General features: G+C 43.8%; 1 protein-coding gene and 1 long non-coding RNA gene across 4 annotated transcripts in view; one reads left to right on the top strand and one right to left on the bottom strand.

Moving 5' to 3' along the window:
• FAF1 (Fas associated factor 1) overlaps positions 1–27,827 on the bottom strand; it is a 265,559-nt gene that overhangs the window by 37,037 nt on the left and 200,695 nt on the right. For all 3 annotated transcript variants that reach the window (XM_044300816.1, XM_044300817.1, XM_044300818.1), the window contains 2 exons: positions 16,722–16,858; positions 10,290–10,378 (listed from right to left, as the gene is read on the bottom strand). In XM_044300816.1, coding sequence (XP_044156751.1) covers positions 10,290–10,378; positions 16,722–16,858 — 226 coding nt within the window. The remainder of the gene's footprint in view (positions 1–10,289; positions 10,379–16,721; positions 16,859–27,827) is intronic.
• The window catches only part of LOC122943232, a 33,461-nt gene continuing 11,992 nt past the window's right edge, over positions 6,359–27,827 (top strand). Inside the window, exons 1-2 of the long non-coding RNA XR_006390845.1 lie at positions 6,359–6,495; positions 6,591–6,694. This is a non-coding gene — a long non-coding RNA (uncharacterized LOC122943232). The remainder of the gene's footprint in view (positions 6,496–6,590; positions 6,695–27,827) is intronic.

Genomic DNA, 27,827 nt, shown 5'->3' with positions numbered 1-27,827 from the left:
TAGATGCCTGTGATGAGAACATAGTCCTACCACTTTACAAATCATTAGTCAGACCACACATGGAGGACTGTGTACAGTTCTGGGCTCCTGTGAACAAGGCAGACATAGCAGAGCTGGAGAAGGTCCAGAGGAGGACAACTAAAGTAATAACTGGAATGGGGCAACTACAGGACCCTGAAAGATTATCAAAATTAGGGTTATTCACTTTAGAAAAAAGACGACTGAGAGGAGATCTAATTACTATGTATAAATATATCAGGGGTCAGTACAGAGATCTATCCCATCATCTATTTATCCCCAGGACTGTGACGAGGGGACATCCTCTGCATCTGGAGGAAAGAAGGTTTGTACACAAACATAGAAGAGGATTCTTTACGGTAAGAGCAGTGAGACTATGGACTCTATACTGTAAGAGCAGTGAGACTATGGACTCTCTGCCTGAGGAGGTGGTGATGGTGAGTACAATAAAGGAATTCAAGAGGGGCCTGGATGTATTTCTGGAGTGTAATAATATTACAGGCTATAGCTACTAGAGAGGGGTCGGGGATCCAGGGAGTTATTCTGATTGGAGTCGGGAAGGAATTTTTATTCCCCTAAAGTGAGGAAAATTGGCTTCTACCTCACAGGGGTTTTTCGCCTTCCTCTGGATCAACTTGCAGGATAACAGGCCGAACTGGATGGACAAGTGTCTTTTTTCGGCCTTATGTACTATGTTACTATGTTACATACGCCTTAAGGACATTCTTTCTTCCCATCCACGGCAGGGAGGGCAAATTATATTTCTGCAGCAGTTGTGTAATGTCTCTCTGAACGGCTATATAGTTGCATTTGTATAGGTCCTCTAGGTCCCTTGCTATCTGTATCCCTAGGTATTTTATGGGCCCCTTGGTCCAATGGAAAGGGAGATGAGTCTTTAGTTGAATTGCTTTTGATTCTGGTATAGAGATATTTAATATTTCTGATTTAGAGTGATTTACCTTAAAGTCCGAGATCAGACTATATTCCTCAATTTTTGTCACGAGGCAGTCCATCCCCTTTTCAGGGTTAGAGACCAAGAACAGCAGGTTGTCTGCGATGGCAGTATATTTTAACTCCCTCTTTCCATATCTCGCTCCTGTAAGGATAAATAAGGAAGGGGACAGCGGGCACCCCTGTCTGGTCCCGTCTGAGATTTTGAATGTCGGGGAGAGTGTGCCATTGACCTTCAGTCTGGAGTGTGACTGCTGGTATAAGGTGAATATCAATGTATGAAGGGGTCAGGGAAGGCGAATTTTTGCAGGGTCATTTTCATGAGACTTTAAAAACCTTTAACCCCAAAAAATGTATACTGTAAAATTAAAAAATAAAATACTCTTCCTACATATTTGCATGTTTAATACATAAATTATATATACGGTAATAACTTCCCACATAAATTATACATACTGGTGTGTATATATATTTTTTTCATTCATTTGTTCCCCTCAGTCATTAAATTTTTTTTTTTAAAAAGTAACCTTTCAATCTTTCCTTTTGGCAAGCGCGTTCTCGAACAGAGCGAGCGCACAGATGCTGCCGTATTATGGAAGAGGCTACAGAGATGGAGAGAAGCAGATACAAATGTCAGCCGGCAAATCACATTCTCTTCTAAGCTCCAGCCTAATGCCATCAATCTGCAAAAGCGGCTGGGTCTTCTTCAGGGTTTACCTGTCTTAGGCTCACCGTTTATCAAGAGGTATAATAACCAGGAGGATGATATTCTCCCATTTTTACCATCTGCCCGGATCTACGGTTTCATTCCGATCCCTTTTATTTCCTCACCTGTGGCGGCTGTGATAGAAATTAGACAGATCTGCTCCCTGGCTCCGATTGTTGTTCGGTACGAGATAAACAAAAAAGGCCACCTATTACTTTAACACAACAAAGATGAACTTTCAGGCTAATGAATATTTAATGTGCCGCTCGTTCTCCGCTCTGGTTCTGAAATACAGAAAATGGAGCAGAGTCTCTTAACTATTCACAGATCAAAAACAAAAGGAGGTAAAACTGGGAAAATGAAAAAAATCTACATAAGACACAAATCTTCATAAAAATGCGCCTAATGTTATTATTGGATATTAAAGAAAAGTATTGTTTGATTACTGGCAAGTCTTCTCTGCTTAGTCTTGAGGTTAAAGGGGTGGTCCATCCTTGACTATGGACAAGCCCTGGCTGATCAGCAGGCGCTTGACACCCTGCTGATCACCTATCCTAGTCAGGACTACACAGACCAGTACTACAGGGCTGCGGCCATTTAAATCAAGGCTGGGCAACCCATTTAAAGAGGACCTGTTGACCCCTGTATTCCTTAAAAAAAAATATATCAATTTAGGAGCAACTTTTCCCAGAGCTCTATGTTGTACCTCTATTACTCCTCGTGGAAATGAATTGCCACTGGATGTTACCCCTTGTCAACAGGGTGTTGTCCATACAGGGTCTAACCTGGTCAGTGCCGCTTGGTTAGTGTCAGAGTGTTAGGACACCAGCTTGGACAAAGGAATAAAAGAGGAACCCAAGAAAAAAAATATGAAAGTCTGTTCCAGCTTTGTTAAGTTATGGGCTATGAAAGTATTTCCTAAAACAGCCATTCGAGGCAGAACGATTAAAAGTGGGATAAGGGCAGCATAGGAGGTATTTTATGTGCAGCAGCGATGCAGAGAGGGAGCATGAAGACACACGGTGCGTGCCTGTCCTCCCCTGCCTACTGCTGAAGGTGGATGCAGGATTTGGGGCACATTATTAAAATGAAGGGGCACCCCTACCAATGACACGAGAGTAAGTTATCCTGGCAAATAAAGGTTATTTTTCTTGCATTTACATTGCAAATTAACTTAATTTTGCAAGTTTTTTAACAATAAAAATAATAATTTTGATGTGATAATCCCTTCAACAAGTTAAAGGGGTTTTCCGGGAATTAAGTATTGATTAGTGATGAGTACGGATGAGCGAACTTGTGTTTTCAAGTTCGTTATGGATTCTGCTACCACGGATCATAAGGTATCCCGAACCCAAACCTTGTACGCCAAACTTGCCAACACAAATTCGCTTACCCCTAGTGTGGGGATTCGCTCTGGTAGTTAGGACTAGTGAGTGCAGTATAGAGGCAAAGTACACAGTTCTTGAATCAAACAGTGGTGTTTATTCACACATTGGTGAATGACAAAATGCAGATAAGGTGAATCACAAAACGCAGGTGGCTTGGTGTTTGTTCACACACAAGGAAAGTCCATAAACAATAAAAGTCACCTTTTCTCCTGGGTGTTAATTCACACCCTGTTAGCCATTCAGCCTCATCAAGTCCATAGGCGGCCTACTCGCCTTTAGTCCTCCAGCCCGGCTCAAACCTCAAATCCCAGCACAGCCCTCAGTTCAGTTCACAGCACACTGTCAGAGGGAGGTAAATCCACACACCTGGCAGTGCTGGCTGGTTTTTATGCCTGGCAAAATCCGGCCTGGAATATGGGGAGTAGTCACCCACCCAGCACTTTGACTACTCCCAGTAAGAGCCGTCCCGGATCAGCTATGACAGCCATGCTAAATCTCAATGTGTCAATTAGCAATAGCTGCTGCTGACACATAAAATACAGTCTCTTACTTCACCGAGCCCAGGAATCTCGGTGATCCATACCTTCCATCCACGATGATTCCAGGTACCTTCTTACACTAGTGATGAGCGAACTTCTGTTTTAGAAGTTAGCGTTCCGGTTGGGGTTACCGCAGAATTGCGTTATGGATCCTGTGACCACAGGCCATAAGTTATGATCCGTGGTCACGGGATCCATAACGCAATTCTGCGGTAACATCAACCCAAACCTGAACTTCTAAACCAGAAGTTCGCTCATCACTTGTATTGATCTGATCGGTGGGGGTTAGACTCCTGCAGCCTGCACATTGTATAGTGGCTTGGTTTGGTACTGCGGCTCAATCCCATTCACTTGAATGGACCCGAGATGCTCACCTACGCTGCGGCCCCTCCCAACAGTTGATCGGTGGGGGAACTGGGAGTGGGTTGCCCACAGATTAGATACTGACAACCCATCCTGTCCCAGACAACCCCTTTACGTAACACTCTGCAGAAAGAAGCGGCAAAAAAAAAAATGGAGAATGCTCCTCGGCTGGTGTATCATGTCTGACCTTGTTCTGTATCCAGCCAGGCTACTGTAATACAGTTTGACAGCAGAAAAATAAATCTGACTTAGAAATTCTCAGGTAGGCTGAGTCACAATAAGGCAACCCCTCCCGCAGCGTGCTTGTCACTAAGTGTTACTGTAATCCTTTCAGACTGCATCCTCAGGCGCGGCTCAGGTGCAAAAAGCTAAAATGTGCCTGCTCGGAACGCAAGGTCTTGTCAAGTTTAAGAGCGACAACCTAAAGTGTTCTTCATGTCTGTTATTCAAGGTTCAACCTGTCCGTCAACATAAGAGGTTCCTGCCAAGGCACGGTGTGGAAAATAAGCCACTGTTAACCCCATCTCTTCCGTGCTACTGTACATGGAGGAAATTAGCACTTTTTGAACAAGTTACAACTTCTGAGTTCCGTTTTTCTGGGTCGAATAACTTAAAGGGCATCTGTCAGCAGATATGTGCCTATGAAACTGGCTGACCTATGGTATGTGCGCTTGGCAGCTGAAGACATCTGTGTTGGTCCCATGTTCATATTTGCCCGCTGATAAAAATTAGTTTTAATATATGCACATGAGCCTCCAGGAGCAACGGGGGCGTTGCCATTACACCTAGAGGCTCTGCTCTCTCTGCAACTGCTGCGCCCCCCTGCACTTTGATTGACTTTAAGAGAAGATCACGCTTTCACTGCCTGGCCCTGTCAATCAAAGTGCAGAGGACGCAGCAGTTGCAGAGAGAGCTGAGCCTTAAGCAAAAAGGGTAACGGCCTTGTTGATCTTAGAGCTTCACTTGCATAGATGAAAACATCATTTTTCTCAGCAATGCGGGCTAACAAAGATGCCTTCAGCTGCCAAGCGCACATGCAACAGGTGACACATATCAGTTTCATAGGTACAAAACTGCTGACAGATGCCCTTTAATATATCTTGATCAAGGCTGAAGCATCGTTTTTCTGAAAAAAATTGCTTCAAATCCCTTCTATGGACATCGTTAAAACATAACATTCTGGTCAGCAGGAGCTCACCGTTAGGCCATGTTAACACTGTGAATTTTCCAGAAAGATGTTGGCACGTATTCTGCGCTTACATCTGCAGAATATTTCAATTTCCTCAATTCCGCACTGCCATTCAAACAGCTGCGGACTTCAAAACTGCACTAAGAAAAGACATGTCCCTATACTTGGAGTGGCGTATGCTTGGAAACTGCACCGGGGGTCTGCACGTGGATTGAATGGGGCTAATCTGCATCACTGAAACCTGAGGATCAGCCTTCGGATTTCAGCTGTGGAGTCCAAAGCAATAACGAATATGGTCGTGTGCATGAGGCCTAAGTCTTTACGACAGTCATCTCAATCCTGATCGGTCCATTGGGTTCAGACCTTTTGATTCTGGCAGAGCCTGAACCCCCTCTTGCCTTTATCATTTGGCGAGTTCTTTGTATGGGTATGACCTACTGTCTCATACGCTACAGACTTGCACCCCCCAACCAACGACTCAAACCATACATTTGTTCATTTGCAAATCTTCTTGATATATTTCACAGGAAACAAGCTGCAAAGAACGACAATGCGGTGCGCGAGCTCTGCAAACATCACATTGACATACTGCGGCCGTACAGTACAAAGCTATTCTGTTGATCGTCTTGTGGTTTTCATTAACAGCATGTAACTACTGAGACGAGAACAGTAACAGAAGCCGGAATCTGTATCCTGTTTTCTATTGTCAAGGGCATAAAGGAACTCGCATTTGGATACATTTTGATGTTCCCGGGGCCAGGCTGGGAGGAACAATAGACTGTATAGGATGGGATTTCTAGGAAACTGCCTTGTGTTAAAACACTAAGCCGCAAAAAAGGAAAATATTGATTTTTCTCATGTCTGTCTGCTGAAAGAAAATCTGCTTTTAGCTCCGATCAAGTGTGGGAATCGTTTCCAGGGGCCTGAGGTTGAGTAACAGACTCTTTCTGAACACTCAAATGTCTCTTATCATAATCTAAAATGACAGCGAAGGGGAACCACACGCCCTCCTGCAACTTTGCATGACAGTTCTATAAATCGCCTAATGGAAAGTCCCCGGTGGCATGGAGGACATGCAGCTACAGTAAATGCTCCTTTAGCCATCAGCAATCAACAGATGTCTTTTGATGCAGGCATTTTCCAAAACTAAAATAACTTTTCAAGATTCAATACATTACCACCATTATATCATTAGGAAAGCTCTTTCAATTTACAGCTCCACCATCACTTAAAAGGGTTGTACCATAAACTACATTTCACTGTAAACATTATTTTCTGAGAAGGCCCACCATTGTGCACTCGCAGGAGCAGGATCTGACAAAACTTCAAGCTCTTCAAAACGTATGTATGCGCTGCTCCCCCCAGCCCGTACCTGGTGCTGTCATGGTCAACGCTGCTGACAGACTCCCTTTAACCCATATTAAACCCATCCACAGAGTGCCACGGGATTCAAGACCTAAAACGTTCTTCACCTTCTTCTTCTGATGGAATTACATTCACTATGTGAAAGAAGGCAGTAAGATAATATTTTCATGTAAAGGTGAGTTGTAAGGGGTTAAAGGGGTTCTATAGATTGAAAAAAAAAGGTCTGCTCCTCCGCTTGAAGCAACAGCGCCCCCTCATGTCCATGCTCTGTGTCTGGCACTGCAGCTGAAGACAAGCCGAGTACAGGGCTCAGGTGTTTCCATCCGTCCCACAGACACCGAATGGAGCAGCAGGGCGCATGTGCCAACCTGCATGACCGCATGAGGAGAAACAAGGCTTGGGACGTCCACTGACGTCACTGGTGGGGGTCCATGTAATCAGATACTTATCACCCACCCTGTGCACATGTCAAGTGTGGAAAAACAAAAGGTCCTTTAAAGGGCATCTGTCAGCAGTTTTGTACCTATGACACTGACTGACCTGTTACATGTGCACTTGGCAGCTGAAGGCATCTGTGTTAGGCTACATGCACACGACCGTATGTGTTTTGCAGTCCAGAAATGGACGACGTTCCGTATGGCATCCGTTTTTTTTGCAGATCCATTGTAAAAATGCCTATCCTTGTCCGCAAACTAGAAAAAAATAGGACATGCACTATTTTTGTTGCGGAGCAACGGAATAGACATAGCACACGTTGAGATGAATAGGTCCACATCCTATCCGCAAAAAAAACAAAACAGAACGGACACGGAATGAAGCAACGTTGGTGTGCATGTAGCCTTAGTCCCATGTTCATATGTGCCCGCACTGCTGAGAAGAAAGAGCCTCTAGGAGCAACGGGAGCGTTATCGTTGCACCTAGAGGCTCTGCTCTCTCTGGATGCAACGGCTGGATGCTCTGCACTTTGATACACAGGACCAGGCAGTGTAAACGTCATCACGCTATGCCCCGGTTTCTCCTAAAGTCAAAGTGCAGAAGATGCGGCAGTTGCAGAGAGAGCAGAGCCTCTAGGTGTAACGGTAACGCCCCCGTTGCTCCTAGAGGCTCATTTGCACATATTTAAACATCATTTTTCTCAGCAATGCGGGTACATATAAACATGGGACCAACACAGATGCCTTCAGCTACAAAGTGCACATGTAACAGAGCACACAGTGTCATAGGTACAAAACTGCTGACAGATGCCCTCCTGTAGAGTCATGAGTCCAGTATGTTGCAGTGATGAATAGGTATACACTAATGGGTATGGATGGACAGTTTGCATATACATCTGTGTATTATATACAGTTTGCATGATGGCAAAATAATTTAATTAAAATAAAAAGGCATCTAATTAAGATGAAGCAACGTATTAACAATTTTGCACATTCATTGATGCTACACGGTTACACATTCCCCTCGAGCAGTGCCCTGACCGATCTTTAACCCTCGTGAACTCCGCCTCAGGTATGTAAAGGACCGAGGGCCGCAGAGCTCAGTTGTCAATCACAGGTCCTAGCAGGACAGTGCCGCCCTCTGCGCGCCATGTCTGACACATTCCTACCGATTCCCCCTCAAACACTTCGTGTCAACAACACAAAGGGCATTAGATAAACCGTCCCTTCTTCGCTCAGCTCCGATTACTGTAAAACTGTGTCTCCTGCAAAACTGGCAACTTTCCCAAACTGTCTGCAGCCAATAACAGTGCGTTAACATGCCCTGCAAGAGAGCCGAGGGATTAGGCTTAAAAGGATCCATTTTCCTACACCAAGTCTCTGTCTTTGGATAAAAACGTATTAAATGTATTGAATTCATAAGAAGATAAATAGTTTATATTAACCCCTCTCAAGTCCTGAAGCTCTGAGGCGCCGTACATGTATATGTACCTGCACCCATCAGGTTGTCACTTGTCTCTGTAAGGGTCCATTCACACATCCGTGTGTGTTTTGCGGATCCAAGGAGCCGCAAAACACGGACACCGGCAAAGTGCGTTCTGCATGTTGCGGACTGCACATCACCGGCACTAAATAGAAAATGCCTATTATCGTCCACAATTGCGGACAAGAATAGGACATGTTCTATTATTTTCGTGATCGGTATTGCGGACACGGAAGTGCGGGTCCGCATTTCCGGAACCGGGCCACACATCGTGCGCCCCCTATAGAAATGAATGGGTTCGTAATTGCGTTCCGAAAAATGGAACCCTATAGGTGACATATGCCACTGTATGGCTATATAGTGCCAATATACACTTCTCACCTAGTGTTAATAGACCTTAATGTAAAACATCAGATGAACCGGGTATTTGGGCCAGTAAAATAGGCGGCCTATTGTTAGCATACGCCATCATTTCCTGGGCGGTGGGAGTCCAACATCCATGACCGCTACCGATTCCCTATGGTCTTTGCTTACTTGTCCTGTAGTCATGATATCTCGTACATCCACGTGACAACTGCAGCCAATCATTGGCCACAGTGGTCATGCTTGCGCATAATGCACAAGACTGCTGTGCCCAGTGATCGGCTGCAGTTGTCACGTGGATGTACATGACATCATGACTACAGGACAAGCAAATAAACGCCTTGTCTTTGCCAATATTTTTAAATAGGTTTTCCGGGACGCCTATATTGATGACCTATCCTCAGAAAAGGGTCAACAATACCTGCTTGGTAGGGTTCTGACACTCGGCCCCCCCTGTGGCCTCCTCACAGGTAATCAAGCAAGCGTTGTACACTGTATAGCGGCTATGCTCGGTATTACAGCTCAGGCCCATTCACTTGAATGAGACTGAGCTGCAACTAGGGCATGTGGCCTGTGAATGTGCCATCACTGGCCTAGGAAGAGGCCGCAGTGCCAACCGGAGCACTGTGAACTCTCAAGGTAGTTGGCAGGGGTGCAGGGAGTAGGACCCCCACTGATCAGATATTGATCACTTATCCTGAGGATAGGACATCAACATATAATTCCTGCAAAACCCTATTAACTAAAAGCTGGAATATTAAGAACTGAGCAGCTCTCTGTATGTTATACAGTTCAACTTACAATCCTATATGACGCACGGGCAGTATTAAAGGGGTTCTGCACTTTCAATTAACTGATGATCTATCCTCTGGATAGATCATCAGCTTCTGATTGGCGGGGGTCCGACACCTGGGACCCCCGCCGATCAGCTGTTTGAGAAGGCAGCAGCGCCACGGCCTTCTCACTGTTTACCGCCAGGCCGCCCGCCCACTGACGTCACGACTTGTATCAACTACAGTGGGCGTGGCTAAGCTCCATTCAAGTGAACAGAGCTTAGCCGCGCCCACTCTAGTTGATACAAGTCGTGACGTCAGTGGGCGGGCGGCCCGGCGGTAAACAGTGAGAAGGCCGCGGCGCTGCTGGAGCGCCGCTGCCTTCTCAAACAGCTGATCGGCGGGGGTCCCGGGCGTCGGACCCCCGCCGATCAGAAGCTGATGATCTGTCCAGAGGATAGATCATCAGTTAATTGAAAGTGCAGAACCCCTTTAAGTGATGTTCACACTAGCAGTAAAGTAACATACAATTAACTCATTGCATCCCACACACCTTTTAACCACTGTACATCAGATATTACTTCCACAAGTGTTCAAATATTGAGAGCTCTTGTGAACCAAGCCTTGTATAGGCTGGAGAAAATCCATTAAAAAAGGATCTTCCCCTGAACAGTAAATGGTTTTTCGTCAGATATAGTTGATGAAATTGGTGCTTACTTCATCCTTGATATCCTCCTGCTGCTGGGCTGAAAATATTTCCATTGCTGAAATGAGCCTCATCATGAGCTCGTCTACTGAGGTGTTACCTGTCAAAACAGTGAACGATCCAGTTTCAGTAACGTGGTAGATTCAGGAGATAGCAGAGCAGATATTTACAGGTGTGAAATGAAATGATGCGGTCTGTATCGAGCGTTTAAACGGGTCACACAGCAACTAAGCTAAGGAGCAGAAGACAGATGATAAATGGGATTTCAATTGTCTATAGGTGTGAATGCTCAGCAGGTGATGCCACCGCAGATCAGAAGCAGCCGCTTTTCATTAGCCTGACCAGTTCTGTGCTGCACCTTTGTTTTTATGCCACCAGAGCTTAACATCTAAATAGGTACAATATCCTCTGCTTATTACAGTCACAATTCCGACTGCCTGCAGCCAATAGGTGGAACTCAAACACCAAAAAGAGAAAAAGCCAATGGGACACATAGATATAAAAAATTACATGACAATCTTTGGCTACATGCACACGACACGGATGGCGTCCATGCGCGTTCCGCAATTTGCGGAACGGCACGGACAGCCTTTAATATAACTGCCTATTCTTGTCCGCAAAGCGCGGACAAGAATAGGACAGGTTATATTTTTTTTGCGGGGCCACGGAACGGAGCAACGGATGTGGACAGCACACGGAGTGATGTCCGCATCTTTTGCGGGTCCATTGAAGTGAATGGGTCCGCATCCAAGCCGCCAAAACTGCGGCTCGGATGCGGACCAAAACAACGGCCGTGTGCATGAGGCCTTTATTATACAAAATATAAATATCTGATCAGTTGGCAGAAAGACTCGATGGAAAAGGATGCAGGGAACATAGCAAAGAGCAGGTACACAGGGGTGATCTATATCTTAAACAGTAGATTACACATATGTAAAGGATACACTCCCTACAGATGTCTGTCCTCTTATGCGTGTGCGTTATGTAAAGTAATAAACCACTTCATGTAAACATATGCCCCCACATGCACGGAACGTATACCGTGAACATGTGTATAGAATCAAAAGTAAAATCTCCAATGAACAAATGACGGCACATATGTAAACACAAAATGGTTCAACACTAGCCACCACAACCATGCCAGGAGGCCTGAGTCAAACATGAAGTTATAACTCAAAAGTATTCATATACATATAAGGAACATACCCTGTGACGTGATGCACCACAAGTGAAAAAATCCTGCCCCGAGCGCTGACACCTCGACGCGCGTTTCACCTCTATCGGCTTCGTCATTGGCTTTTTCTCTTTTTGGTGTTTGAGCTCAGATGTATGGTATCCATGGGGCGTGATTTATTTAATATAGGCTAGGGCGGTGTTTTGTAAATAATAGGTGGAACGTAAGATCCGAGTGCATATGGTTTACACGTTATATTCAATGCTGAACAGTATTCAGGAGGGTCCACTTAACAGAGCCATACACCGTGGAGTTGTTCTGGGGGCTAAGATAGGAGCCGGGAGTATGGTCTGGCTATATTATATATTAGATCATCAGACCGTTGGATCTAACATTTTCTCAAGTACCCTGATGAGATTGGCTGCAACAGCTCATTTGAAACGCGTAGATACAATGTTTACCCGTTCCAGCAACTGGTCTGCCCACATGAGGATTTCAAACGGCATTGACATAACCGATTAAGATTGTTTTTAGGGCAATTTAGTTTGTAAGGACCTTCCAGAGGGGTTGCTCTATTTAGAGTAGTTACTCCCCTCACCTGGACAACCAGATCAGATGAGGGCAAGTGGAGATTACTAGGGACAGCTGTCCAGTTCTGCCTCGACCAGATCTGGACCAGTGAATGGTCAACTTGCTTACATTGTACTTCCAGCATTGGTAAGACCATTCTTTTTTTATGTGAACTGGTTGATAGACCTCACTTTGGGCACATAAATTGTATAGATCATGAACTGCTCCTTTTTGGGGGGATTATTTTCTATACTGTTCTCTAGTCCGGGTGGAATGCTCTGGTGTTTTTGTCTGGTGATACTGAACAATACATTATATCATCTTCCTGGTGTGCTGTGTGGTTAGTTTGACTTCTTTGAACCTGCAATGCACCCGAAATGCTGACCTGGTAAAACATTCCCTTTTTAATTTTTTTCCCCGGCAAATGTTAACGCGTTCTAACAAGCGTCTTGGCTTTAATGTCTGCAAATAACCAACCCTGGAATCCCACCAGAGCTATGAAAGGTTACACAGCTGGCTTCCCTGCCTAGAGTTTCACACCATTCTCACTGAAATCAGATTACTGTGCAGCAGGTTAAGTGTTACAGGGAGTTTAGAGGTTTCCGAGGGCTAAGAATGGGAACACATGAGCCATACTGGGCGAGTAGTCCGAGTTGTCCATCACAGATGCCTCCTAACAAGCAATGGGTCAGAACATCCAGAAGGGGATCAAGCCATCCAACTATCGGAGCTAGCCTATGACAAGTAACAATCTGCAAGGGTGCACATAGTTTTCTTCCCACTACTGCACAGATGCCTCTGTAGAAAGCAACAGGCTAAATCATTTATAAGTTCAAGTCTAATCACCCGCAGGGTTCTTGGAAAGCCAAGGAGATAATTAACTAGGTGCTAAGTCAGCAAGGTCAGGGAAAAAAGAATTATTTCACTTTTAAATGTTAATTTTGTGGTGACATTTCCTACTTGTCCAAAGGTTATGTAACTTAAGCATGCGTAAAATTATTTCATTCCAGAGGTGGGAGATCAGCGAGCAGCGATACAGAAAGATCACAAAAGTCATATTAACTATGGGTTACAATACAAATACTAAGGCCGGATTAAATCTGTATTTAAGAGAGTTGTGCCAAGTTTTAAACCTTTTTCCTGTCCATAGGATAGTGTGTGACTGGTGGCGTCCAACAGCTGGGTCCTCCACAGATTCCAAAAATACGGGTCCTGTGTCTCCTTGTATAAATTGGAGCAGTGGTCAAGCATGCGTGCTGCCGCTCCATGCATCTATAGGTGACTGCAGAACATAGGGACACGTGTACTAAAATATATTCTAAAATCTCCCAATGCATTCCTATTAGGATTAATATTATCAATGGTAATGTATTTTTTTTACCCTCTTCCCGTTTCTCTGAAGATACAGGGCATAGTGCCATGGACTACCTGTATTCTTCGGAGGGCGATATTTGGAATTATTGGCAGAACTTCAGGTGCAAAATTATAAAATGCACATAATAAAATTTCAGTCCCCAACTGTATTCTTCAGAATAGCTCCAAATGTGGTCACCCTAAAAGAGGCTGTCCAGTGTACAAAACCCATTTTTATACATGCCATTAGGGAAGTCTGAGTTCATGGGAAGGGGTGGCTTTTTTTCAGGATCGGCATATTTTGGCCAGAGTGGAGAACAGCTTCAAAGACAACATATTGCCTATCCACAGGAGGAGCTCCCAACATCATTTGTTGGGTGAAATGAATATTTTCGATCGATCCTTTTGTTCTCCCAGGAGATAAGTGGCCGCCAGAAGTGTCTGGCAGCGGCTTTCTCTGCTCTCCCCATAGAATACACATACACGTTCGGCCGAGATAAACATGTATGTGTATAGGAAAGCTGGGAGAGATCGCGATAACGAATGTTGAAGGTTTGTGTGGGTCTTTAAGGTCTGATCAGTGGAGGTTCAACCATTCAAGTCCCTGTGGATCACGAGAACTGGGGCCCGTGATCTTGATTTTGAACTGTGCGACGGTCACGCATATGCTCTGCTGCTCCTGTCAGCTCTATGGGCCTTCCGGAGATAGCCGAGTTCTTGTACTCCGCTATTTCCAGTAGTTCTATAGAGCTGAATAGTGTGGACACGTAAGCATGTTTGCTGATCCATTCAACCGGGGAGCATGGACACCCATTCTCAGTGGGGACCTCAGTGGCCGGATGGCCACTGATTAGACACTGATCCCCGATCCTGTGAATAGGGGATAAGTTGTCTTAATGGGATAACCTTTAAGTTTCCCCACTGATGAAAGCTTATCTTCCGGGGTCTTAGCATTGAGCTCTTTATGTTCTGCTTATTATCAATTAGGGATAAGACAGCACTACTTACTGACTTGTAGCAGTCATTCCATTTCCGTGGCGGTGCCTGCAGTGATGAGTTCTGGCCTTGAACCCCTTGATTATCAGGATATAAAAGGGAACCGCGGCACTCCAATTTCTTTAGTATTTTCTTACGTTTATTCCACCAAAAATCACCACTGGTGATTTTTGGTCAAATAAACGTAAGACAATACTAAAGAAATTGGAGTGCCGCTGTTCCCTTTTATGTCCTGCTTATTATCAAGGGACCCTTCTATCTAACAAGTAGGGAATGTCCAAAGTGGAGAACCCGCTGATGAATGGATAGCCCAAATCAGATTTCAAAAGTTACACTAGGATAACCATTTTTTTTTTTACATCATATTCACCTTCTCATATACAGTGAGGAACAGAAGTATTTGAACACCCTGCGATTTTGCAAGTTCTCCCAGTTAGAAATCATGGAGGGGTCTGAAACTCACATTGTAGGTGCATTCCCACTGTGAGAGACAGAATTTTTTTTAAAAAGTCACATTGTATGATTTTTAAAGTATTTATTAGTATTGCACTGCTGAACATAAGTATTTGAACACCTGAGAAAATCAGTGTTAATATTTGGTACAGAAGCCTTTGTTTGCAATTGCCGAGGTCAAACGTTTCCTGTAGTTCTTGACCAGGTTTGCACACACTGCAGCAGGGATGTTGGCCCACTCCTCCACACAGATCTCCTCTAAATCTGTCCGGTTTCGGGGATGTCGCTGAGCAACACTGAGTTTCAGCTCCCTCCAAAGATGTTCTATTGGATTTAGGTCTGGAGACTGGCTAGGCCACTCCAGAACATCAATATGCTTCTTACGGAGCCACTCCTTGGTTATCCTGGCTGTATGCTTTGGGTCGTTGTCATGTTGGAACACCCAGCCACGACCCATCTTCAATGCTCTGACTGAGGGAAGGAGGTTGTTGCTCAAAATCTCACAAAAAATGGCCTCATTCATCCTCTCGTTAATACAGTGCAGTCGTCCTGTCCCCTTCGCAGAAAAGCACCCCCAAAGCATAATGTTACCCCCCCCCCCATTGTTTACAGTAGGGATGGTGTTCTTGGGATACAACTCATCCTTCTTTTTCCTCCAAACACGATGAGTGAAGTTTAGACCAAAAAGTTCTACTTTGGTCTCATCTGACCACATGTCATTCTCCCATGCCTCCTCTGGATCATCCAGATGGTCATTGGCAAACTTCAGACGGGCCTGGACATGTGATGACTTGAGCAGGGGAACCTTCCGTGCAATGCATGATTTGAAACCATGACGGCGTAGTGTTCTACCGTCAGTGACCTTTGAAACTGTGGTCCCAGCTCTCTTCATGTCATTGACCAGCTCCTCCCTTGTAGTTCTGGGCTGATTCCTCAACTTTCTTATTATCAGTGATTCCCCACGAGGTGAGATCTTGCATGGAGCCCCAGTACGAGGGAGACTGACACTCGTCTTTAGCCTCTTCCATTTTCTAACAATTCCTCCAACAGTTGATCTATTTTCACCAAGCTGCTTGGCAATTGCCCCGTAGCCCTTTCCAGCCTTGTGGAGGTCCACAATTTTGTCTCTGGTGTCTTTTGACAGCTCTTTGGTCTTGCCCAAGGTAGTAGTTGGCGTCTGACTGACTGTGGGGTGGACAGGGGTCTTTAAAGAGCTCAGACAGGTGCTGCTAAGTTAGATTAATGAGTGGAGTAGAGGTGAACTTTTTGGAGGCACAGTAACAGGTCTTTGAGAGCCAGAATTCTTGCTGTTTCTCAGGTGTTCAAATACTTATGTTCAGCAGTGCAAGACAAATAAATTATTTAAAAATCATACAATGCGATTTCCTGAATTTCTTTTTTTTTTATTCTGTCTCTCAGAGTGGGAATGCACCTACAATGTGAATTTCAGACCCTCCATGATTTCTAAGTGGGAGAACTTGCAAAATCGCAGGGTGTTCAAATACTAATGTTCCTCACTGTAGAATACAGGACCCCACAAATCAGAAGATGCCAATATTACTGGATGTGCAGGATCCATATATATCAATATATGTATTCCATAGTGCATCAGAAAGGCATAGGGAGAGAATAATATCTTGTGCTTCAGACACCTATACATAGTAACATAGTACATAAGGCCGAAATAAGACATTTGTCCATCCAGTTCGGCCTGTCATCCTGCAAGTTGATCCAGAGGAAGGCAAAAAAAAACCTGTGAGGTAGAAGCCAATTTTCCTCACTTTAGAGGAATAGAAAATTCCTTCCCGACTCCAGTCAGGCATCAGAATAACTCCCTGGATCAACGACCCCTCTCTAGTAGCTATAGCCTGTAATATTATTACATGCAGGATTTTACCTTGGATAACATTAAGCACTTCATTAGATGATCTTTTCCCCATTATAATTAGAAAAAGTGGAAACTGATCAGTCTTCTGTGTTCGGATGGTCTGTGCTACCACGCTGCCAAAATGCCGAGTACACATGGTAAGGAACCTGTAAAAAAAAAAACACAGAAAAACATGGAATAAAAAATCTGCAGATGAACAGACCCTCCACATCCCTTTTTTCTGCAAAATGGAAAGTCTAGATTTAATATACTTGAGATATAAGTGCGAGAACATAAAAAACACAATAGAATACCCATTTGCCACAGTAAGAGCATCTCTAACCTTCCATGGGTTCTCCAAAAGAATAAATATAATGTCAATATCATCGCCCATTTACTAAACTTCTACTCCCAGAGCATTGATTTTGGTGCGAATGATGGAGGCTGCCAAAGCTTTCATGAAACCTTTGAGATGTCACGAGTTTTGTTCAGAAGGGGTCCCAACCAAATGCTAAAATGAAGGGACAGGAGCACTGTGCATCTCTTACTGTGGTGAGCTCTCCTCGTTACCTTAAAGGGGTTGTCTCATCTCAGACAATGGGAGCATATCACTAGGATAAGCCCCCATTGTCTCAGACCCGCACCTATATCGAGAACGGAGCCCTGAAAGTGGTGGAGGATGGACTGCTCATGCACAGCTGCCATCCATTCATTTTCTATGGGGCCCGCTGAAAATAGCCAAGCGCTGGCTAGGCTATTTCCGCCATAGAAGTGAATGGGAGTGGTGGCCGGTCATGCGCGGTGGGGAGAATAGCGGCATATTCTAGCGATATACCCCCATTGTCTGTGATGAGACAACTTCTTTAAGACGGGCTCATAGACTTCTATAAGCCCATCAATAAAATATTCATAAACATGATCATCATTATAATACCTCAAGTATTATATCTCAATAATTCAACTCAACTACTATCTGTCAACTGAAGCCCAGATTAAAGGTCCTTGGAAGATTAGGACCAGCCATGAATTAGCCTCGCAGTGGGATCCGAGGGTAAAATGTAATAGCATGCCGGTCATACAAACGAATGCCTAACCGTACATGGAAGGAGCAGGTCTTCCTTATCAGCTCTGCTTGGACTAATAGAGGTAAACCTGCATGCTTGGCTCAGCTCTCAATGGGAAGAGTGGAGTGAGTGGCTAGTAGACTCCTCTGGTGGGTTATCTCCTGTTTGAACAAAGGATCGGGCATGTTGAAATCCAAAATGCCTGATCCTTTCTCCCTCCCCCCCAATATCTGTCATCAGGGGGAGAGTTAGGAGGCCCCCGTACACATAAGATGGTTAGGCCCCTGTACACATAAGATGGTTAGCTGGTCTCACCAAGGCATGTTCGGCCAACGTTCATCTGAGGGTGCATTCATACAAGCGTATTATTTTGCAAAAAATACGGATGATGTCCGTGTTGGATCAGTTTTTTTGGGAATACATTATAAAAATGACTATTCCTTTCTGGAAAACGGACAAGAATAGGATATGGTCTATCTTTTTTGCTATGATGCGGAACAGACATACGGATGCGGACAGCACACAGTGTGCTGTCCACATTTTTTGTGGACCCACTAAAAAGGAATGGCTTTGCATCACTTCCTAATGTGAATGGAGCCTAGCGTGTATGTTGGTAAGTGGCTCATATACAGTCCTGATCAAAAGTTTAAGACCACTTGAAAAATGGCAAAAAATCTTATTTTACATTGTTGGATGTACACAAGGTTCCAAGTATATCTTCAACATGCAACGAGAAGAAATGGGAGGGAGACCAAAGATTTTTTGAGCATTGAATTAATTGAAAATAACGATTAAACTGAAACCGGCTGTTTTTCAGCTGATCCACATTTTAGGACCACCTGCCTTTAAAAGGCCAAATCTGTGCAAAGATGTGGATTCATTGTCATTTTCTGTCAGATAGTCACACGTTGTGATGGCAAAGGCAAAAAAACTCTCCCTTTTTGAACGTGTTCGGGTTGTTGAACTGCATAAGCAGGGTCTCTCACAACGCGCCATCGCTGCTGAGGTCGGACGCAGTAAGACAGTCATTTGGAATTTCTTAAACGATCCTAAAGGTTATGGAACAAAAAAGTCAACTGGAAGACCCAAAAAAATGTCATCAGCACTAAGCCGGAGGATTCAATTGGCTGTCCGTCAAGACACTGGACGATCCTCGACCCAAATTAAGGCCCTTACTGGTGCTGACTGCAGCCCCATAACCATCAGATGGCATCTGAGACTGAAGGGCTTCAAAAGCAAAAAACGTCTTCAAAGACCTCGTCTCCTTGAACGCCACAGAACTGCTCGTTTGGACTTTGCAAGAGAGCACCAAACATGGGACATTCAAAGGTGGCAGAAAGTTTTATTCTCTGATGAGATTTTTTTTTACCTTGATGGTCCTGATGGTTTCCAACGTTTCTGGCATGACAAGCAGATCCTCCCTGAGATGTTTTCTACGCGCCACAGTGGAGGGGGTGCCATAATGGTCTGGGGTGCTTTTTCCTTCAGTGGAACAATGGAGCTTCAGGAAGTGCAGGGGCGTCAAACGGCTGCTGGCTATGTCCAGACGTTGCAGAGAGCATTCCTCATGACTGAGGGCCCTCGTCTGTGTGGTAACGACTGGGGTTTTCAACACTACAGTACACAATGCCCGCAGGACAAGGGACTTCTTCCAGGAGAATAACATCACTCTTTTGGCCCATCCTGCGTGTTCCCCTGATCTAAATCCAATTGAGAACCTTTGGGGATGGATGGCAAGGGAAGTTTACAAAAATGGACAACAGTTCCAGACAGTAGATGGCCTTCGTGCGGTCGTCTTCACCACTTGGAGAAATGTTCCCACTCACCTCATGGAAACGCTTGCATCAAGCATGCCGAAACTAATTTTTGAAGTGATCAACAATAACGGCAGAGCTACTCATCACTGAGTTCATGTTTGGAAGTTGGATTTCTTTTTTTTTTTTTTTTTGGGGGGGGGGGGGGGGGGGTTATTTTTTTTGGAGGTGTGGTGCTAAACTTTTGATCAGCTGAAAAACAGCCTGTTTCAGTTTATTTGTGGTTTTCATTAAATTGAATGCTTAAAAAATGTTTTGTCTCACTCCCATTTCTTCTTGTTGCTTGCTGAAGCTCTACTTGGAACCTTGTTAAGATCCAGCCATGCTAAATAGGATTTTTTGCCATTTTTCAAGTGGTCTTAAACTTTTGATCAGGACTGTATTATACACATGCAGTATAGTATAGTACTCTATAAATGGAAGAAAGAAAGTGTAAAAACTTTAGATACATAGATAACATCACAATAAAGTTACCGTAACATATAATAATTGAACATAACACTTCTCTCGCCTCCATACATTTTACATATAGAAATTTTTTAAAATTAAGCTTTTTTTTTTACAAAAAAAAGTGCACTTCCATATTTGCATATAAAAGCCGAGCATTAGTATTCTTACCATGATCTGGAATAAATGAAAAAACTGATAAAGCTTTTCACTTCCATTAGAGGACAGTCTGAAATTAGCATTTCTTTCAAGAGAAAAGGGTAGCTTATGATATGTTTTCAGATGTGAAGGTAAAAGTAAATGTCATAATAATAATGAATTATGAAAGACCAAATGCAAATACGGAATGCTTTAATAAGATCCAATTTAATAAAGTCTGTAAAAATAATAGAGTTTTAATAACATGGGTCAGAAAAGGCAAAACAGTGGAAATTTCTGAGAAGTCGCCACTGAAGGAAGTCTATTAATACTTAATTATTTTCATGAAACATAATTTAAATGGAGTGGGGTTTTTTTTTGTCGGAGAATATCAATGTAGGAAGGAGAGTAGAGGATGACATGACTAATTAATGATCACCAGAACATAATAATGCATCGTTAACCCCCAATGGTGAACTTCATTATTAGGCAAATTAGCCTGTATACAAATGAGCGCGGATAAAGTCTTTGATGTCCTTGATGGCGAGAAGCTTCCATGTTAAGGGTACATTCACACGACCATATCATTTTATCCGCATCCGTTCCGCATTTTGCGGAATAGATGCAGATATATTCATTTCTATGGGTAGATAAAATGTGTGGACAGCGCTCAGTATGGTGTCCGCATCCTTGTTTCCGCATTTCTAGTCCGCAAAAATATAAAGCTTGTACTACTATTTTCCACACAGATCGGTCCGCAGCTCCATTCAAGTCAATGGATATGCAAATTGCGGATGACATACAGAATGGTTTCCGTATGTCATCAGTTTTTTTGAAGGCCTAAGGGTCCATTCACACGTCCGCATAATGGGTCCGTTCGGCAATTTTGCGGAACAGGTACGGACCCATTCATTTTCAACGGGGCAGGAATGTGCTCTCCGCATCCGCATTTGCAGATCCGCAAAAAAATAGAACAGGCATTTTCTATGAGAGTGCCGGCCATGTGCGGTCCGCAAATTGCGGAACGCGCATTGCCGGTGTCCATGTATTGCAGATCCGCAAAACACAAATACGGACGTGTGAATGGACCCTTAATAATTCTTTTTTTTCTTTCCTTCTGCTTTTTGCGGACCGTAAAAATCGGAAGACATACGGAACACAAACGGAAGTCATTTGTCCGCAAAATGCGGAAACACACGGTTCCGTTATTTGCGGACCACAAAACGTAAAGGGTTACATAGTCGTGTGAATGTACCCTAAAGGTGGCTTCACCACATGTCGAGATGTGACATGAGAGTGGACCATACCAATAGCAAGATAAATATGGAGGCCAATTCTTCTGATCTGCACTCCATAGTTTGGACGGTGAACTGGGGGCATCTAAATGGGTTGTGACCTGAATACAACCCCTTTCCACTAGGTCAGGGAAGCTCAACATACGGTCATCCAGCTGTTGCAAAACTACAATTCCCAGCATTAGATAACCTACAGCTATTAGGGCATGCTGGGAGTTGTAATAGCTGGAGGGCTGCGGGTTGGGCATCCCTGGCTAGGACAGTATGGACACCATATAGGGGGTTGCATCAAACCCCTGATCGAGGCAACACTATCTGAGTGGCTCTGTGCTCTAGCTTAAAAGTGTTGTTCCATGAAAAATATTCTGCAGTTATCAAACCAGCACCTGGATCTGAACACTTTTGTAATTTGCATGTAACAAAAAAAATATATTTGTGTAGCCACTGAGCTATTCATTAAAATATATTTGTATAGCACCACCTACTGTTCGCTCTTTTTTTTTTATTTCGCTGTCCACCTGAGGTGGACGCACACGCTTAGTTCCAGCCTTCAACTGCCTCCTAAACTGTGATAGAGAGAGAGCTGCAGCAGAAAGAACACGCCCCCCTTAGCTGCAGCAGAAAGAACACGTCCACGGAGCTGCAGCAGAAAGAACACACCCCCTTAGCTGCAGCGGAAAGAACACACCCCCTTAGCTGCAGCAGAAAGAACACACCCCCTGAGCTGCAGCAGAAAGAACACGCCCCCCTGAGCTGCAAGAGAAATTGGAGCAATGAATGGGGAGATCTCTGGACCCGTGTCAGGTGTAAGGATGGTTCTAGCTTTGCTACAAAGGGATTGTCATGGACTATATGATATCTGATTTTCATTTTTTACATTAAACCCTTTAGAAAGAATCTATAAGGCCTCTTTCACACGGGCGTCATGTTTTTTGCCCGGATAAGAGGCGGGTGCGTTGCGGGAAAATGCACGATTTTTCCGCGCGAGTGCAAAACATTGTCATGCGTTTTGCACTCGCGTGAGAAAAATCGCGCATGTTTGGTACCCAGACCCGAACTTCTTCACAGAAGTTCGGGCTTGGGATTGATGTTCTGAAGATTGTATTATTTTCCCTTATAACATGGTTATAAGGGAAAATAATAGCATTCTGAATACAGAATGCATAGTATAATAGTGCTGGAAGGGTTAAAAATAATAAAAAAGTTAACTCACCTTCTCCTCTTGTTAGTGTAGATCCCGGTCTGTTCTTTAGCTGTGGACTGAATGACCTGTGGTGACGTCAGATCACATGCTCCAATCACATGGTCCATCACCGTGGTGATGGAGCATGTGATCTGACGTCATCAAAGGTCCTTTAGCCACAGCTAAAGAACAGACCGGGATCTACGCTAACAAGAGGAGAAGGTGAGTTAACTTTTTTATTATTTTTAACCCTTCCAGCACTATTATACTAAGCATTCTGTATTCAGAATGCTATTATTTTCCCTTATAACCATGTTATAAGGGAAAATAATACAGTGAATAGACTGTCACCTAGCAACCATGCGTGAAAATCACACTGCATCCGCACTTGCTTGCGGATGCATGCGATTTTCACGCAACCCCATTCATTTCTATAGGGCCTGCGTTACGTGAAAAACGCACAAAGAGGAGCATGCTGCGATTTTCACGCAACGCACAAGTGATGCGTGAAAATCACCGCTCGTGTGCACAGCCCCATAGAAATGAATGGGTCAGGATTCAGTGCGGGTGCAGTGCGTTCACCGCACGCATCGCACCCGCACGGAAAACTCGCCCGTGTGAAAGGGGCCTAACTCTGGTGGATTCTCTCCTTCTACGGTTGTAAATTTTATGTAAATAGCAGGCATGTACAAAGGAGCCAATTTCACAAAATTTGACTTTGCGACAAATTTGCCATTATATTCGAATCGGTCCAAAGTGAAAATTTCCCAACTGCTCTGAAAATGTGTGTATGACCCTCTGGGGTCTCCTAGGACTGTATCCATCCCCTTTCAAGCTCCTTAATGCCAAGACAGCATTAGTAATGTTCAAGTGACAGTGACATTTATGGCCATGAATAAACGGATGGTAAGCGGTGATAGCAAACAGCCTGTTTTTGGTTAAAATACAGTCCAAAACTAACCGTTTCAGGTGGCAGAGGCTTTCTTCTCTGCCTTCCGATCTGTAAAATGGTGACCACCATTTTCAATGATTTACAGAAAAGTTTTAGATTTGTCAAAATTAGAATTCCTTGGGAAATTCGTAACAAATTTGACTCTCACAGAATCGGTTTGCTCATCTCTACCAACAAGTAATATGCCAGTAGAGGTTGCATAGACAGACAACTTCCCGGATAGCTGCTCTGCCGATCTTCAGTGAAACCTATTTGAGACAACATAATATATATATATATATATATATATATATATATATATAATATAATATAAGAACAGCCAGTATGCATAACATATAGTGGAGCTGATAATCTGTGTTAGGAAATCTGGTCTGGATATGGGGGTGGTCGACTCAAAGAGGTGGTTTTCTTTTGGACATGTTTTGCTGAGATTAGTTGAATGCCCCATTTACTCCAATAACCTACTAGGGGCACAGAAACCAAAGCCCCAAATTATAGAACTTACTGGAGTACAAAAATGTAGGACAAGTATCACTATGAAATAGATTGAGCATTTCAAATAATGTATTATTGTGATATAATGTAATCAATAAATTGCTTTTAAAGGGAACCTGTCACCTGGATTTTGTGTATAGAGCTGGGGACATGGGCTGCTAGATGGCCGCTAGCACATCTGCAGTACCCAGGTCCCATAGCTCTCTGCGCTTTTATTGTGTTAAAAAACTGTTTTGATTGATATGCAAGTTACCTGATATGAGTCCTGTAGCCGGAGATGAGTCAAGCGGAAAGGAGCCCAGCACCGCCCCGCGTCCTCCGAATCTCCTCCTTGCTGGCTGACGTCACAGAGCTGGAGCGCCGAAATCTCGCGATGCGCGAGCTAGCGCATGCGTAGTTCGTTCCCTGTGCTGATGCCAGTACAGGGAATGAACATGATGCCGACACTGTGCATGCGCATCGCGAGATTTCGGCGCTCCAGCTCTGTGACGTCAGCCAGCAAGGAGGAGATTCGGAGGACGCGGGGCGCTGCTGGGCTCCTTTCCGCTTGACTCATCTCCGGCTACAGGACTCATATCAGGTAATTTGCATATCAATCAAAACAGTTTTTTTAACACAATAAAAGCGCAGAGAGCTATGGGGACTGGGTATTGCGGATGTGCTAGCGGCCATCTAGCAACCCATGTCCCCAGCTCTATGCGCAAAATCCTGGTGACAGGTTCCCTTTAAATGTACATTACATTTTCCTCTCTGGTAGCGCCCCCTGCTGTTTATCCTTCTTGACCACCTTCTGCTGCATTCAGAGGTGGACTGACATGCTCAGTGGCTTCCCTGCTCCTTTACTACTCTGGGTGCTTGGGAAGTGATCTCATAGTGAAGCGGTCCAGACGCCTTGCATTCATCCTTGAACAAATGGAGTATACGCTGCTGGCTACCCAATGATAAGCTGAACTGACAGTGGAAATACATGCCAGAAAAAGTCAACGTGAATAGGCTTTGGAAGGTAGCACAGAAATCCAAGGATGGCCTTTGGATTTGAAGGTACAACTGCTGAGGGTCCGCATGACGATTAGCCCCATTAACGTCACTTGATGCAAATTTCAAATCCATACAGAACAAATTCTACAGCTGTAAGAGTGGCAACGTGGATTCCCACTGTATAGACGGGAACGGATGACATTTGGATTTTGGGTGAAACAGTCCGTGTGAAGTTTTCGCCATGTGAACATATTTGTAATTGTAATTCGACTGTATTCTTAACTGAAATATACAACTGTCTTTTTTTATTTTATCATTTTGTGTAATAGAGATTAGGGGCCCCTACAGGTGCTAATAAACACTACCACACTCCTAACCATCTATGATAGGAGGACATTGTGCCTACTTGCCCCGTCTTAAAACTCATTAAAATCAGTGACACGGGCAACCTGGCCTGGAACCTCTCTTTACAGGGGTCCCGTCACTTGCTACCATGAAAAAAAGAAACAATTTTACAAATAGTGTTCATTAAAAATCTATCATTTTGTGACTACAACTCCCATGCACACCTGTGTGTCTCCATGGCAACAAACTATAAACAAACCAAAATCCTGCTGCCTTATGGCCATTTATCTGTATCCTGCGTCTTGCTAATCTACCAAAAGTCATTTATTTGATATTTTTTCCAAAGCAAAGTTAATACAGTAACATAGTTTATAAGGCTGAAAAAAGACATCTGTCCATCCATCCAGTTCAGCCTGTTATCCTGCAGGTTGATTTTAATAATTTTATATTGCGTTATTATGCAACAAAATTCTAAAATAAGTCTCAACAATGAATATTTCTTACTTACTATTTCTTATATTTGTGTAAAATTGAAAATTAAAGGAATCTGTTTAACAGATTTTTTTTCAGCATTTGGGGGAAAAACGCCAATTAAAGGAAGGGGGTGGTTATTTCAAAGCATGGCATTGATCATTACATAGAGGTCATTTATAGACGAGAAACACTGGACAAGTCCAGCCAGGACTGGCCGACACAAGGACCTGTGGAGACCATCAAAAGAGCCAGATGTCGTTGTATGGAACAGGGCTCCATTCACAATGCGGAATCTGGATTATCCAGGTCTCCTCCTATGTACAGAGGGAGGTGAATTGTAAGTAACACAGAGCAGCCGGCACCCCGCCATTCCTGCGTCTCCCTCAATTATACAAATATTTAGTTGGATAAAGAAACATGGCAGGCATTTCTACAAAGGGGTTTCAGCTTTCTCTGTCTGTTCGTTAATTGACAGTTGCTAAAATGTTGCTAAAACCCAATGCTAAGAAGTTCAGTAAACGCTCGTGTTACAAAACAGAGTCATTCCCATTATCAGATGCGAGGCTTTGTTGTGGCTGCAACGGGAAACGTTAAAGAGGTGGAAAAATACATTTGTAGTCGAGCTGGTGGGCTGATAGCAGAGAACGGTAGAGGATAATGTACTGGAACATAAACTCCAAGATAAAGACCCTGATAAAAAAAAAAATACTCTGTGTGTAATAAATGAACAATTCTACAAAACATCAGAAGACGATATACAACCACAAGTCCAAAAAAGTTGGGATACTGCGTAAAATGTAAATACATGTAATTTAAAAACACGATTCAATGGTCTGTAAATCTCAGACCCTTATTCACAACAGATCATAGAACATATATCAGATGATGGAAGTGAGACATTTTTCCATTTCATGATAAAACTAATTCCTTTAGAACTTGATGGGAGCAACGCATTTCAGAAAAGCTGGGACGGGGCCATGTCTACCATAGTCCAGCATCCCCTCTTAACAACAGTCTGTAAACGTCTGGGAAGTGAGGAGACCAACTGCTGGAGTTTAGGGGGAGGAACGTTGTCCCATGCTTCCCTGATGTAGGATTCTAGCTGCTCCACAAGTCCTCGGTCTTCTTTGCCGAGTTTATTTGTTTGTGGTCTACTTTCTATTGGTGAAAGGTCTGGACTGCAGTTGGCCAGTTCAGCACCTGGACTCTTCTTCGGTGAAGCCATGATGTTGCGATGGATGCAGTATGTGGTTTAGCAGTGGTCGTTGAAATATACAAGATCTTCCCTGAAAAATTCTTTATCTGGATGGGTGCATACATTGTTCTAAAGCTTTTATATACTGTTCAGCAGTGAGAGCACCTTTCCAGATGTGTAAGCTGTCCACGCCATAGGCACTAATACAATCCCATACAATCAGAGATGTAGGCTTTTGAACTGTGCGGTGATAAGCTGGATAGTCCCTTTCCTCTTGAGTCTGCAGGACACAGCATCCGTGGTTTCCCCGCAAAAATTCTAATTTTGATTCATCTGACCACAGAACAGTTTACCATTTTGCTTTCGTCCATTTTAAATGAGGTTTAGTCCGGAGAAGACCGTGGAAATTCTGGATTGTGTTAATTTATGGCTTCTTCTTGTAGGATACAGCTTTAGACCTCATGCACATGGCCGTTGCCCATATTGCAGCCCGCAAACATCTTGAATGGGTCCGCAATCCGGAAGGTGCAGTGTGAGGCGTGGAACCTCACAGAAGCATTACAGAGTGCTTCCATAGGGTTTCTCTCCGTGCCTTCGCATCACAAAATAAAATAGAACATGTATGTTTTTGTTTTTTTTGTGGTGTGGACGGATCACGGACCCATTCAAGTTCAATGGGTCTGGATCAGTCTGCGGAATCCACAAGGATGTTGCCCGTGCAGTAAGGATCGCAAATTGCGGTCCCTAATGCACGGA

This window comes from Bufo gargarizans, chromosome 7 (genome assembly GCF_014858855.1).
Source record: "Bufo gargarizans isolate SCDJY-AF-19 chromosome 7, ASM1485885v1, whole genome shotgun sequence".
Classification (NCBI taxonomy): domain Eukaryota; kingdom Metazoa; phylum Chordata; class Amphibia; order Anura; family Bufonidae; genus Bufo; species Bufo gargarizans.
The sequence above is the reverse complement of the archived record's forward strand: the minus strand, read 5'-3'. Positions and strand labels throughout refer to the sequence as shown.